This window comes from Lithobates pipiens, unplaced genomic scaffold (genome assembly GCF_037356315.1).
Source record: "Lithobates pipiens isolate NorthernLeopardFrog02 unplaced genomic scaffold, aLitPip1_a1.2 Scaffold_16, whole genome shotgun sequence".
Taxonomy (NCBI): domain Eukaryota; kingdom Metazoa; phylum Chordata; class Amphibia; order Anura; family Ranidae; genus Lithobates; species Lithobates pipiens.
Window position 1 is genome coordinate 8,427,802 of NW_027507748.1, and position 15,332 is coordinate 8,443,133.

A 15,332-nucleotide genomic window follows, 5' to 3' on the forward strand; every position below is an offset into this window, starting at 1 on the left:
AGGGCAGTACAACCAGCCCTGTTGTACCGGGCCCAGCCAGCAGGGGGGGCCGAGCAGCTTTTAACTTCTAGCTAAAAAAAAAAAAAAAAAAAAACGAAACCACTATATTAACCTGCACCCACTTGATTACTAACATATATAAGGAATATATATTCATTTCCTGGGCCCCATCAGGTTACCAGAGGGGCCCAGGAGGTGAAAGCAGAAGAGGGACTTTTTTTCCATTTTCGGGTGCAGGGATACAATGCTGTGCCGCATGCTGCTCTCAGTATACCTGCACAAACTAAAGTTCTTCCTGCTCACTGTATGCCTCCCCGGCGGATGGATATTACTGTTATACGGCTCCCTTCATCCAGTAAGTTCTGCAGCTTGAGGGACTTATCACTGGGACGGCTGAGACAGACAGAGCAGCAGCAGTAATCTGGACAATGGCAGTGGTGCACAGGCAAGCAGTCCCCTGCACACACACACACACACACACACTGACAGGTCACACTATTGTAGCATGTGCAGTCCCTAGACTCTGTGTGCTCATGGTTATTATCATTATGATGATCAGGGCACAGTAGGTGCTGTATGGCTCTGTCAGTGTAACATGACTGTGTGGTGCTGACTTTCCTGATATATGACTGTACTGTGTGTTACAGACTATAACTCAGCACAGCCATAACAAAGTCAGCACCACACAGTCATGTTACACTGACAGAGCCACACAGCACCTGCTATGCTCTGATCATCATGATGATAATGACCATGTGCACATAGTGAGATGCTACTTTTACACATGTGATGGGGGAAGGGACAGTAAAAACACATAGCCAAGCTGCATTTTTACCACCCTCAAACCACTCCCCTTTCATAACCTTTCACCCAAGCTTTGCAATTAGGTCCTTTTTCATGCAGACCTGATTGAAAGCTCCGTATGAAGACACAAACTGAATGGGCACAGATGTCAAAACACTGACATCTCTCCCATTCAGATGCAGTTATGATTGGTGGGGTGCTGTAAATGTTACCGTAAATGTTCCAGCTCCTGCCTCAAGACACCCCCCTCCCCCCCACCCTGACAGCGTGGAGGCAGGGGTGGGGTTATGGGCGGAGCCAGGGTGGGTTGTGGGCGGGGTCAATGGGGCCCCGTCAGGTAGGCTGTATGGGGCCCCATGATTTCTAACAGCAGCCCTGTATAGCAGCAACAGTTTACACAGTGCTTTTAAAAAAAAAAAAGTGGCAAAATCTCGTGTCTTTTCACCACCTTTTTCTCTTATCGGCAACTTGGCAATAAAACCATTTTTGCCCGATATGTTTCAGCAGCAAAAATTTCAGTGCCTCTCTACTTATAACCCCCAAACATTATACTTTTTTTTGTTTTTAAGCAGAGACCCTAGGGAATAAAGGGGTGATTGATTTTTGCAATTTTTTATGTCACAGTATTTGTGCAGCAATTTTTCAAATGCAATTTTTTTGAGAAAAATACATTTGACTGAAAAAAAAACTAACAAAAAAAACAACAACATATACCCCAATATTTTTTTTATAATGTCAAAGATGATGTTACGTCGAGTTAAATACATACCTAACATGTCACGCTTTAAAATTGCATGTGAAATAATGACAAACTACAGTACTTAAAAATCTCCATAGGCAACTCTTTAACCACTTACAGACCGGACCATTTTGCTGGTCAAAGACCAGACCACTTTTTGCGATGCGGCACTGCGTCCCTTTAACTGACAATTCCGCGATCGTGCGACGTGGCTCCCAAACAAAATTGACGTCCTTTTTTTCCCACAAACAGAGATTTCTTTTGGTGGTATTCGATCACCTCTGCGGTTTTTATTTTTAGCGCTATAAACAAAAATAGAGCGACAATTTTGAAAAAAACGCATTATTTTTTACTTTTTGTTATAATAAATATCCCCCAAAAATATATAGAAAAACATATTTTTTCCCTCAGTTTAGGCCGATACGTATTCTTCTACATATTTTTGGTAAAAAATTAAAAATAAATAGCAATTCGCCCACACACGCGGAGGAAAGTCCGCTCAATTCGAGCGGGTCTCCAGGTAGGCGGGGCCTGCGAAGGAGACATCGCTGACCCCGCCACCTGGTATGGAGTTAAAGGGGAACCCAACGTCGAAAAAAATCGGCGTGGGGGTCCCCCCAGGTCCACACCAGACCCTTGTCCGAGCACGCTACCCGGCTGGCCAGGAAAGGGGGGGGCGAGTGCGCCCCCCTCCTGAGCCGTACCAGGCCGCGTGCCCTCAACATGGGGGGGCACCTTAGGGAAGGGGGGGCCGCGCGGACCCCCCACCCCAAAACATCTTGTCCCCATGTTGATGAGGACAAGGGCCTCTTCCCGACAACCCTGGCCTTTGGCTGTCGGGGTCTGCGGGCGGGGGGCTTATCAGAATCCGTGAGCCCCCTTTAATAAGGGGGCCCCCGGATACCGGCCCCCCACCCTATGTGAATGAGTATGGGGTACAATGTACCCCTACCCATTCACCTGTGAAAAAAAGTACAAAAAAAAAACACAACTCAGGGTAAAAATTGTTTATTGCACAGCTCCGGGGGTCTTTTGTCTTCGGGGGTCTTCTCGCCGGACTCCTCCGCTATCTTCTGCTAGCTCTTTTACTAGCGGAGGAGCCCGGCTTTCTTCCTTGCGCCGGCCTCTTCTTCCGACTTCGGGGGTCTTGTCCCCCTCTTCGGTTCTTCTGCCCGGTCTTCTGTCATAGTCGTCGTCGCCGCCGCCTTCTGTTCTTCTCTTCAGATGTTGACTCGTCGCTCCCTCCGCTCACAATGACGGGGACCGTACGTGCGGCGACTTATATAGGGACATCACCGGATGATGTCCCCGCCTATTATGATGTCACAGTCTCCACGTCCTCTGGGACTGTGACACCATAATGGGCGGGGACATCATCCGGTGATGTCCCTATATAAGTCGCCGCGTGTCCGGTCCCCGTCATTGTGAGCGGAGGGAGCGACAAGTCAACATCTGAAGAGAAGAACAGAAGGCGGCGGCGATGACGACGACGACAGAAGACCGAAGAGGGGGACAAGACCCCCAAAGGCGGAAGAAGAGGCCGGCGGCGAGGAAGAAAGCCGGGCTCCTCCGCTAGTAAAAGAGCTAGCAGAAGATAGCGGAGGAGTCCGGCGAGAAGACCCCCGAAGACGGAAGACCCCCGGAGCTGTGCAATAAACAATTTTTACCCTGTGTTGTGTTTTTTTTGGTACTTTTTTTCACAGGTGAATGGGTAGGGTTACATTGTACCCCATACTCATTCACATAGGGTGGGGGGCCGGTATCCGGGGGCCCCCTTATTAAATGGGGGCTCACGGATTCCGATAAGCCCCCCACCCGCCGGGTTGTCGGGAAGAGGCCCTTGTCCTCATCAACATGGGGACAAGGTACTTTGGGGTGGGGGAGCCACGCGGCCCCCCCTTCCCCAAGGCACCCCCCATGTTGAGGGGACGTGGCCTGGTACGGCTCGGGGGGGCGCTCGCTCGTCCCCCCCTTTCCTGGCCGGCCGGGTAGCGTGCTCGGACAAGGGTCTGATGTGGACCTGGGGGGGCGTTGGGTTCCCCTTTAAGTCCATACCAGGTGGCGGGGTCAGCGACGTCTCCTTCATGGGCCCCGCCTACCTGGAGACCCGCTCGATATGAGCGGACTTTTCTCCAGGCGGACTGGCATAAGCACAACCGGATTGTCCGCCGAAATGCAAGTCTGGTGGGAAGATTGGAGTGAAAAACTACTTTCTAAGTCTGCCGTACTTTCGGGTCAGAAAAGTACGCCGGAGGCTACACACAGGGGGGATTGTCCATCGGACTTGAGTTTGCCGGACTTTTCCACCCGATTGTTTGATCGTGTGTACGCAGCATTACTAACTGTGGGGGGGCTGGGCTTTCATTTAGTGAACACTGATCTCTGCTCCAATCACTTGGAGCAGAGATCAGCGTCACTAGTTGCTAGGCAGAATGGGGAGATGCTGTTTACAACAGCATTTCTCCATTCAGCCGCCCCGTGAGACGATCGTGGGTATGCCTGCAGCGATCGAGTCCGCGGGACCCGCAACCAGACTCACGGGGGTCCCGACTGGCATGCGAGCGCGCCCTGCCGGCGGCGTGCTCGTGATGGCAGGGCGGCATTGAAGATTGGACGTACCTGTACGCCAATATGCCTGCCCGTGCCATTCTGCCGAAATACATCGGTGTGCGCTGGTAGGGAACTGGTTAAATGCCTTCACAGGTTACTTATTTAGAGCTACAGAGGAGGTCTAGTGCTAGAATTATTGTTCTCGCTCTAACGTTCATGGCGATACCTCACACGTGTGGTGGGAATCCCATTTCATATATGCGATTTTTTTTTTCTTATTTATTTTACTTTTTATTTTTATACTGTCCCTTTAATTTTTTCTTTTTTTTTGATCATTTTTATTCATATTACAAGGAATGTAAACATCCCTTGCAATAGAAATAAGGATGACAGGTCCTCTTTATTGAGTGATCTGGATTCAAAAAAATAAATACAAATCTCTTTTTTACCTTTTTGCTTTTAAAGATCAAAAAAAAAAAGTGCTCTTTTGCTTTAAAAAAAAAAATATATTTTCAGCCTGGACTGGAAGCGACGTCATGACGTTGCTCCAGTCCTCCTAGGCCATAGAGGTGATCTAATGCCGCGTACACACGACCGTACCGGTTGGTTCTCTTAACAAGAGCCTGGAACGGCTGAAGTAACCAAGAGAATCCGGTCTTGTGGATATCGCCAAGTGGGCTGAAAGATACAGATATCCTACAAGTGTTCTACAGCTTCGTCTCCCTCCGTGTTCTACATCTGTGACAAAGACTTTGTTCCTGAGTAATGCACCTGGTTGGATGCTAGGCCTTGTGAGAGAGGGACTGTCCAACCTGGGTGATCATCCAGCTGTGATTGGCTATTCTCTGGATGCAGTCAGTAAGCAAGTTCTCTAATGTTTTTGGACTTTGACATTGAGAGAACCTGAACTTCCTTTTTCCAACCCTCTGATCCCAAGTTGAAAGACTGTTCAATGGTTTGAGTTTTGCAAATAAAATCCATTCAAGGGGATCTATTGTCAGTCTCAAGTTACTGGGCCACCTACACCGGGACATCCCCTAGACGGCAACAAGGAGAACGGAAGGTAACGGTAAGCCCAAAAATAACCAGCAGCTCCTTCAAGGGTTAGTGCTACATATATATTGTGGTCAGCAATAAATTAAGCACCACAGAAGGTATAGGCTTAGGGTTCATATCCACTCTTATCAGGAATGTCCAGCTCTCTAAGGTAAATAAAAAGATCTTATAATACAATAAGCATATTATGAGTTACACACAGAATATTTCACAGACACAACCATCATGCATGCAAGCTGTGTGGTGGGTCCACTATCATCAGCCATACATAACATACAAGGAGCCAGAAAAACTGCATATTTTAGGCCTGGGTGGAGCAGAACTTACTGTCTATGGTTAATTCCACCTCCTTGTCCCCATGGTCTCTTCTATTGGCTGCTCTGCAGTAATATGTCCCTTCATCATGGAAGGTGACCTCCTGGATTGTCAGGTCCACCGTTCCCTGAGAGAAATCTTTGGACAATTCCGTGCGTCCCGTGTAGCGTATATCCTTTTCCTTGTGATTGTCCTGATCATTCTTAAACTTGTGTGCAATCAATCCTCTCCCATCCTGATCAATCTTCTCCCAGACCACCGACAGACCTTCTGACCCATGTATAAAGGGAAACCAACACCGGAGGGTGACAGTGCCATAGAGGGAAGCAACCACTTCAGTCTTATCTGTGGAGGAGAGCAGAAAAATGAGCTGAAAAGAAATGCTTTGTACAATCAGCCGCATTACTTTCACATCATCTCCATTTGTTACAATGTGTAAAATATGAGTAATTTCATTTATAATACTAAGAAAATCTACACATGTGTGATTCCGGGCGGTTGCAGAAGTCTGAGTCCTGGGAAATTAAAGGAGCCAGCCATTGAATGAGTTTACTGTATGTATGATCATTTTCAATGTTGTTTAATTTGAACTAAACTTAGTACCTGAGCCAAAAAATGACACATAAATCACATATAAAACAAGGACAACCACTGAGTAGTTGGTGATGTAGCTCAGGGCTGAGGTGAAGGGAAGCCAGTTGGAGGAATTAGCAGAGGGGGGTGGTGGACACCGAGTGGTTGGTGATGTAGTTAAGAGCAGATAAAGAGCGGACCGGCGCGGCAGTGGACAGGACGGAAGCGTAGCGGAGGTCCGGCCATGACAGTGTGTCTAGTGACACACGTCAAGGAAGAGGTGTATGGTAGGCAGAGAAAGGGGGCGGGACAAGAGCCTGGGGGAGCGGCAAGCTAAAAGGGGGAGAGGAGCCGAGTGTGGGCAGACCGTGCGAAGGAGCACATGAGGAGGCAGTTTTTCCACTGCTTCTCGTTTCTTGTACTACGAACAAGCGATGGAGGATTTCAGGGACTTGATGGCCAGTTTGCAGGAGGCGGCGGTGTCCAGAAGGCCTGACTGGCTGCAGAGCCAGGTCACGGCAGTAATAGCGGAAGATGGAGGACGTGCGGGGGGAGTCGGTGAGGCGGCGTGTGGCAGAGTGTCTAGGCCGCCATCCAGATACTCGCCAGGGACAGTCGGGGGACATCCAGGGTGACCAGCACACCGAGGGAAGAGCAATCCACCCCCCCAGCAAAGCGGAGCTTATATTCACCCATGGCCGGGCCTAGGCAGCCCCTATGCCGTGGGCTGTGTGCGGGGCCACGGGCCAACATGGCGCTGCTTCCTCGGAATTGCTTTGAGGTCAGTCTGCATCTGCCATACCCCCTGCAGCTCTACACGACCCGGGGGGGGGGGGGGGCGAAGGGACTGGGGGTCAGGCACCCAGCTGGGACGAACTCGGACAGGAGGGTGGCCGGTGGGTCCAGAGCTGCCGTGGTGGCAGTTCCCCCGGAGGCTCTACACGAGCCACGGGGGGGGGGGGGGACAGACGTGCAGGAGGCAGGCAGGCCCATGACAAGGCGGTGAAGGGGACCACAGGGGCTGGGCCTTCGACAGTTACAGTCCCCCCAGCCGAGGGGGGTGGACAGAAGGGGGGCTAAGCCACTGGCCATGGCTGGATGAGCGGGCAGGTCAGTAGGAAATGGGGGCCTAAGGTGTTGGTGTTGCCACAACACTGTAAGCCCTCAGAGTGACTCTTGGTGGGCGCTGGAATGCCCTGCTGTGAAATATTATATCAAGAATTGTAATTACATGCCATTGTTGAACAGTGGTAGAAAAATTGGGCCTTTGGTGGTAGTGGTGCTGGTGCCACAACACTATAAGTTCTCACAGTTACTCTCGGTGGGCACAGGAACGGGCCCTGCTGTGAAATATTATATCAAGAATTGTAATTACATGCCCCTGTTAAACAGAAGCTGAAAAATTGGGCCTTACGCACTGGTGCCACAACACTGCAACAAATCACAGAAACTCTAGTTTGAGTGCGGGAATGAGCCCTGCTGCAAAGTATTGCATCAAAAATTGTAATTACATGCCCCTGTTAAACAGGGGCTGAAAAATTGGGCTGGTGGCACTGGTGCTGGTGCCACGACACTGCAACCTCTCCCATATACTATATTTGTAGTGCAGGAATGAGCCCTGTTGCAAATCATTGCATCAAAAATTTTAATTACATGCCCCTATTAAACAGGGGCTGAAAAATTGGGCTGGTGGCATCACCCAGAACCAAAAATGTTCTTCCAACATATCAGCGGAGGAAGAAGAGGATAGACAGTCAACATAACAGGACAGTCACTCAGCATCAGCATAGGCAGTCTTGAAGGGATGTGACATTTAAAAAAAAATGATTCAGTTACATCAGCTTCAGGTGCTTGGTAGCTGGTGGTGATCCATTTTTATGAAGGTCAGTCAATCAACCGAGTCGGTGGACAGGCGCACCCTGTGATCAGTTACAAAGCCTCCAGCAGCACTGAATGTGCGTTCCAAAAGAACGCTGGATGCAGGACAGGCCAGTAGCTCAATTGCATACTGTGCAAGCTCTGGCCAGTAATCCATCCTCAAGACCCAGTAACCCAGAGGATTTTCGGTGGGAAAGGTGTCCAAGTCTGATCTTGCCCCTAGGTATTCCTGCACCATGTAAATCAGACGCTGGCGATGGTTGCTGGAACCAATCATACCTTGGGCTGCGGGCTAAAAAATTGTCTGATTGCATTGGTCAGATGGCCACCTTCTCCACCACTCCTTCTGTGACTGACCGAAACCTCAGCAACACATTGTCCAGGACCAGGAGTTTGTAACCTCCCAGTCTCTGGGAATGCGTTGCACAGACCTTTCTAAAAGGCCTCCCGGAGATGTCTCATCCTCTGCTCCCTCTGCGATGACAAGATAAGGTCAGCAACCTTACCCTTGTACCATGGATCAAGGAGAGTGGCCAGCCAGTAATAGTCCCTCTCCTTGATCCGAAGAATACGAGGATCCTTCCGCAGGCTTTGCAGGAACAGGGAGGCCATGCAGCGTAGGTTAGCTGAGGCATTCGGTCCGGAGTCCTCTGGGTCACTAAGGACAACATGATCCGCAGCTACCTCCTCCCAGCCACGTACAAGTCCACAGGTTTTTTGGGACTGTAAATCATCCCTACAAGACTGCTGCTGCTGCTGATGCTGAGTGCCAGCCTCCACCTCCATGCTGACACAATCATCCTCCTCCTCCTCCTCCTCCTCCTCATCCTCTTCCTGTGTGATGGGTGGCACAGCAGGAACACTGTCTGGATAAAGGGAGCCTTGAGAGGCAAGGAAGTCCTTCTCTTCCTGCCTCTGTTCTGCCTCAAGTGCCCTGTCCATTATTCCACGCAGTGTATGCTCCAAGAGGTGGACAAGAGGTACAGTGTCACTGATGCATGCACTGTCACTGCTCACCATCCTTGTGGCCTCCTCAAACGGTGACAGGACAGTGGTGAGAAAAAACCGAGCTCCCCTGACCCTGTCCTGGTGCCGTAGTCGCACAGGGACTCATTGATGGCCCTCTGCTGTGTGTGCAGCCGCTGCAGCATGACCAACGTTGAGTTCCACCTGGTGGGCATGTCACATATAAGGCGGTTCTTGGGCAGGTTCAACTCCTTTTGGAGCTCAGCCAGCCGAGCACAGGCATTAAATGATCGGCGGAAATGCACACAGACTTTCCTGGTCTGCTTCAGGACATCTTGTAAGCCCGGGTACCTGCCCAAGAACCGCTGAACCACCAGGTTAAGGACGTGAGCCACACAGGGCACATGGGTCAGTTGTCCCTATCGGAGGGCGGAGAGGAGGTTGGTGCCATTGTCGCAAACCACTATTCCTGGCTTAAGCTGGGGTGGCGTCAACCACCTCTCGGCCTGCCCCTGCAGAGCTGACAAAACATCCGCCCCAGTGTGGCTCCTGTCCCCCAAACAAACCAGCGCAAGCACGGCATGGCATAGTTTTGCCTGCGTACTTGCGTAGCCCCTGGAACGCCTACGGAGCACCGCTGGTTCTGAGGACAGAGCACTGGAAGAGGCCATGGAGGAAGAAGAAGAGGAGGGGGTGGAGGAGAGAGGTGTGTCACAACCAATAGTAGCATTTTGGAGGCGTGGTGGCGGAACAACTTCCAACACTACTGCACCTTGTCCTGCATCCTTCCCAGCTGCCATAAGAGTGACCCAGTGGGCCGTGAAAGACAGGTAACGTCCCCGTCCATGCCTGCTGGACCATGAGTCAGCAGTAATATGCACCTTACCGCTGACCGCCCTGTCCAGCGAGGCAAGGACATTGCCTTCCACATGCCGGTAGAGAGCCGGAATCGCCTTCTGTGAGAAAAAGTGGCGTTTGGGGACCTGCCACTGAGGAACCGCACATTGTACAAACTCACGGAAGGGGGCCGAGTCTACCAACTGAAAAGGCAGCAGTTGAAGTGCTAGCAATTTAGCCAAGCTAGCATTCAACCGCTGGGCATGTGGATGGCTGGGAGTGAACTTCTTTCGCCGGTCCAGCAGCTGGGGCAGGGACATTTGCCTGCTATAATCAGATGTGGGTGTACCGCTAGCAGAGTGCCCAGAAGCACTTGGCTGTGACACACCTAATTCTACACCTTCATTCCTCTCAGAGCAGGTTTCAGAGAGGACTGAAGGTCTAGTGGGGTTGGAGATCCCAGCTGATGAGGAGCAAGGAGAGGTCCGCTTTGTCCTTTGGTGTGGGTCTTTGAGGTACGCTTGCCAACGAGCTGCATGGCAGGTCAACATATGTCTGGTCAAGCATGTGGTGCCCAAGCGGCTGATGTTTTGGCCACACCAGATACGCTTGAGACATATGTTGCAAATAGCAGCCATGTGATCTGATGCACTCGTCTCAAAAAAGGCCCACACCAAAGAACTTTTAGAATAACGCGCAGAGGCAGCGCCCTGCACAGGCGGAGCTCTGCGGTGTGATTCAGTCGGTGTGCTGCCCCTAAGCTGGCCCCCGGAGGGCATCCTGCCTCGTTGGACATGTGCCTCCTCCTCTCCTCTCCTACCAGGCACCCAGGTGGAGTCAGTGCCCCCATCATCCCCTCCCTCTTCATCGCTGGAGCAAACCTGGCAGTATGCTGCAGCTTGTGGAACATGACTGCCAGATTGCTGTCCTTCTTGAGCATCCCCTCTCTCTGCGCTCACACTACTGCCTTCCTCTAGCTGAGTATCATCATCAGAGCCTACAAAACACTGGGCATCCTCCTGGAGCATGTACCCAATACTGACCTCAAAGAGTTCAGGAGACTCCTCAGGAGGACGTGGTGGGTCTAGGGAAGGAGTCACTGATGATGACATTGAGAGGAGGGAAGACGATGCGTTGGCAGCTGCTTTGCTAGAACCCTGAGCCTGGGTGAGAGAGGATGGAGGAGGATGAAGAGGGCTTGGTCATCCACTCTACCAAGTCGTTGGCATGTTGTGGCTCAACATGTCCAGCTGCCGAAAAGAAGGACAAGCGTGTCCCATGGCCAGGTGCTGATGATGACGATGCACCGTGTCCACGACCAGCACTGTTGTCTCTAGACACAGAGCCTGCTTGGCCTCTTTTATCGGCTTACGCCTGTCTGCCTCTCCTTGCTGGCCTTCCAGACATGGTAATGGCCTGAAGGGAGTTGGGAAAACCAGCAATTGGGTAGTGTATATTGTGCTGGAGGCACACACAACATCCACTAACTCCTGCAGATGGCAGATGGCTCAATTAGAGAAGAGCTATGTAGGTGGATATAGCGGTGTATACTGGGTTCAGAGCACGCAGACAGCACGCAAAATCTCCTACCACTGACTGCAAGCTCTATTTAAAACGAGCAAGATAGCTAGCTATATAGATGAATATAGCGGTGTATACTGGTTTCAGAGCACGCAGACAGCACGCACAATCTCCTACCGCTGACTGCAAGCTCTATTAAAAAAGAGAAATATAGCTAGCTATATAGGTGGATATAGAGGTGTATACTGCGGTCAGGGCACGCAGACAACAACCACTACAGAGGAGCAAGAATGAAAAAATCGGCTGATAACGATCGGTGTATACTGTGTTGAAGGTACACAGAACACCCACAAACTCCTACAGATGCCAACACACTACACAAGGCCGCCACGCTGGCGGCCTTATATAGTGTGGGATGTGTACTACACAGCCTGAGCTATGATTGGCCACAGGCATCCTGCCTGTGGCCAATCATGCCTTTCCTCGCTGCCGGCGCTGTGATTGGCCAAGCATGCAGGGTCACAGTGCATGCTTGGCCAATCATGAGCCAGCAATGCACTGCGATGGCGCAGTGCATTGTGGGCCATGAGCGCCACACGAATTTGGCGCAAACGGCCCACAACGTTCGGAATTCGCCGAACGGGCGCACAGCCGATGTTCGAGTCGAACGTATGTTCGACTCGAACACAAAGCTCATCCCTACTCCTGACCCTAGCCACCATCTGTTCCGCCTCCAGTGGGGCTTGGGCTGGAGATACAAGAGAGGCAGACCTCGTAATTTCAGACTCCTACCCGGTATGTGTCCCTTCAAAATAACTCAATACACAGCCATTAAATGTCTAAACTGTTGGCAACAAAAGTGAGTACACCCCTAAGTGAACATGTTCATATTGGGCCCAAAGTATAACTATTGTGTGGCCACCATTATTTTCCAGCACTGCCTTAACCCTCTTGGGCATGGAGTTCCCCAGAGCTTCACAGGTTGTCACTGGAGTCCTCTTCCCCTCCTCCATGACAACATCACGGAGCTGGTGGATGTTAGAGACCTTGTGCTCCTCCACCTTCCATTTGAGGACGTCCCACAGATGCTCAATAGGGTTTAGGTCTGGAGACATGCTTGGCCAGTCCATCACCTTTACCCTCAGCAAGGCAGTGGTCATCTTGGAGGTGTGTTTGGGGTCATTATGTTGGAATACTGCCCGTGGCCCAGTCCCCGAAGGGAAGGGATCATGCTCCGCTTCAATATGTCACAGTACATGTTGGTATTCATGGTTCCCTCAATAAACTGTAGTTCCCCAGTGCCGGAAGCACTCATGCATCCCCAGACCAGACCATGACACTCCCACCACAATGCTTGACTGTAGGCAAAACACACTTGTCTTTGTACTCCTCATCTGGTTGCCCCCACACACGCTTGATACCATCTGAAACAAATACATTTATCTTGGTCTGATCAGACCACAGGACGTGGTTCCAGTAATCCAAGTCCTTAGTCTGCTTGTCTTCAGCAAACAGTTTGCGGTCTAACTTGTGCATCATCTTTAGAAGAGGCTTCCTTCTGGGACGACAGCCATGCAGAACAATTTTATGCAGTGTGAGCACTGACAGGATGAACCCTCACCCCTTCAACCTCTGCAGCAATGCTGGCAGCACTCACACGTCTATTTCCCAAAGACAACCTCTGGATATGATGCTGAGCACGTGACCTCAACTTCTTTGGTGGACCATGGCGAGGCCTGTTCTGAGTGGAACCTGTCCTGTTATACCTCTGTATGGTCTTGGCCACCGTGCTGCAGCTCAGTTTCAGGGCCTTGGCAATCTTCTTACAGCCTAGGCCATCTTTATGTAGAGCAACAATTATTTTTTTCAGATCCTCTGAGATTTCTTTGCCATGAGGTGCCATGTTGAACTTCCAGTGACCAGTGTGAGAGACTGAGAGCGATAACACCAAATTTAATACACCTGCTCCCATTCACACCTGAGGCCGCGTACACACGGGCGGACTGTTCGCCCAACTTTGTCCGCTGAACAGTGTTTCAGCGGACAGTCCGCTCGTGTGTGGGCTTCAGCGGACAGTTTCAGCGGACAGTCTGACGAACAAAGTCTTACGGAATTTCCGTAAAACTGTCCGCTGAAACTTGGTTTGAGCGGACAGTCCGCCCGTGTGTGTGCCAGTCCGCTGTACTTTCGAAATGAGCGGACTTTTCCCACCCGGAGAAAATTCTGCTCATTTCGAGCGCGTCTCCAGGTAGGCGGGGCCCGCGACGGAGACGTCGCGGGCCCCGCCGCCTGGTATGTACTTAAAGGGGAACCCCAACGCCGAAAAAAATCGGCGTGGGGGTCCCCCCAAAGTCCACACGGCCGGCGAGGAAAGGGGGGTGAGCGAGCGCCCCCCCCTCCTGAGCCTTACCAGGCCGCGTGCCCTCAACATGGGGGGTGCCTTGGGGAAGGGGGTTGATGAGGACAAGGGCCTCTTCCCGACAACCCTGGCCGTTGGTTGTCGGGGTCTGCGGGCGGGGGGCTTATCGGAATCCGGGAGCCCCCTTTAATAAGGGGGCCCCCGGATACCGGCCCCCCACCCTATGTGAATGAGTATGGGGTACAATGTACCCCTACCCATTCACCTGTAAAATAAAAGTACCCAAAAAAAAAACACAACACACGAGATAAAATATTTTATTGCACAGCTCCGGGGGTCTTCCATCTTCGGGGGTCTTGTCCCCCTCTTCGGTTCTTCTGCCGGGCCACCGCGCCTTCTTATAGCTCTTTTAGAGGCGGTGGCCCGGTCTTCTGTCGCCGCTGTCAAACAACAGAATGTGGTGCCTTTGGTTCTCCCTCTATCTGCTACTTTGATGAATAAAAAAACGTGTCACTTACCCAAGTGCTCAACACGCAGGGAATTTATGCACATTATCAGCGCAATCTATAACACAAACATGTTATTGTAGTCAGTACATTGATATTAAATATTTAGTAAAGACTATGCAAAAATAAACAGATCTTATTGTTATATTTTTACATGGTACAAGGTGTCGTGGGTGTAGATCTTCTGTCCTCTTTGTATATAGCTCTACATATAGCTCTACATATAGCTATACATATATATGTATAGTCTATTTTGATGTACTTTTTGATATATTGTTCTGTTATATCTCTTCATAATAAGGTTTCTCTTACATTGTCACCCCTGAGGAAGGAGGAACTTAAAATCTCTGAAATGCGTCGGGAGTGAGAAAGCAATCTTTTTGTATTTACAGTGTATATTCACTTTCTGAGAGATGTTCAAACATTTCATGTTTTTAATATTTAGACATGTTTTTTCTTTTGCAATAAACTATTTGAAATCTATTGAATTTATTTCGGATAATAAATATCCTGTACCTTAAAAGTCCGCCATATAGGGGATTCTCTATCTTTGGTTCTTTCAATATTGGGTGTGGCACACAATATTTTTTTTTTTTTTAGCTTTTTTTTTTTTTAGCTGGCTATACATATTTGTTTTTGTCAATACCAAGTCATTGATATTGATTTAAACCAGCTGTGCAAAGTCAAGGAACATGTGGGCCGTTGGGGGTACTTGAGGACTGAGGTTGAGAACCACAGGTTGAGGACTTTTTTCACAATCCAGGGTAGTAGCGCCATATTTTCACTTTATACACTGATCAGTGCTGCCGGCTATAGCTTTCAGCACTGACTGAGCAGCAAAACAAATGGCAAAGATGCCAAACTGCGCCCCCCTTTCCCTTAGGGTTAGGGTCAGGGTGCCCCCTACCCCTGCAATAAACCATTACACCAGGGGCAGCCACCCCTCCTGCCCACCCCTTGTCCCGGCCCTGCAGGGTGGTTGTAAAGAAGTCGATTGGCAGATCAACTTCTGTACAATCTCCCTGTTCTTACATGGATTGAAATTTGGCCCTGCTGAACTGGCCTTTTAATGATCCATGTATGACCACCTTTAGACTTTGCTCTTCAAGGGATGAAAACCCTAAGTTTTAAGGCTGGGCATACAGGAGTCATTTTTTTGTTTGTTTGTTCAACCATTGGGGTGAAAGAAAGAGAGTAAGCCAACTCATTTATCCACTCATTTGTGTGG

At 50.2% G+C, this 15,332-nt stretch overlaps 1 protein-coding gene across 2 annotated transcripts in view; it reads right to left on the reverse strand.

Annotated features, from left to right (window-relative positions):
* LOC143981580 (butyrophilin subfamily 2 member A2-like) overlaps nt 1–15,332 on the reverse strand; it is a 64,783-nt gene that overhangs the window by 39,009 nt on the left and 10,442 nt on the right. The window contains exons 3-4 of one of the 2 annotated variants that reach the window (XM_077479547.1): nt 14,117–14,162; nt 5,477–5,809 (exon numbers count right to left, since the gene is read on the reverse strand). In XM_077479547.1, the coding sequence (XP_077335673.1) occupies nt 5,477–5,809; nt 14,117–14,162 (379 nt within the window). The remainder of the gene's footprint in view (nt 1–5,476; nt 5,810–14,116; nt 14,163–15,332) is intronic. The other variant, XM_077479548.1, reaches the window with a different exon arrangement.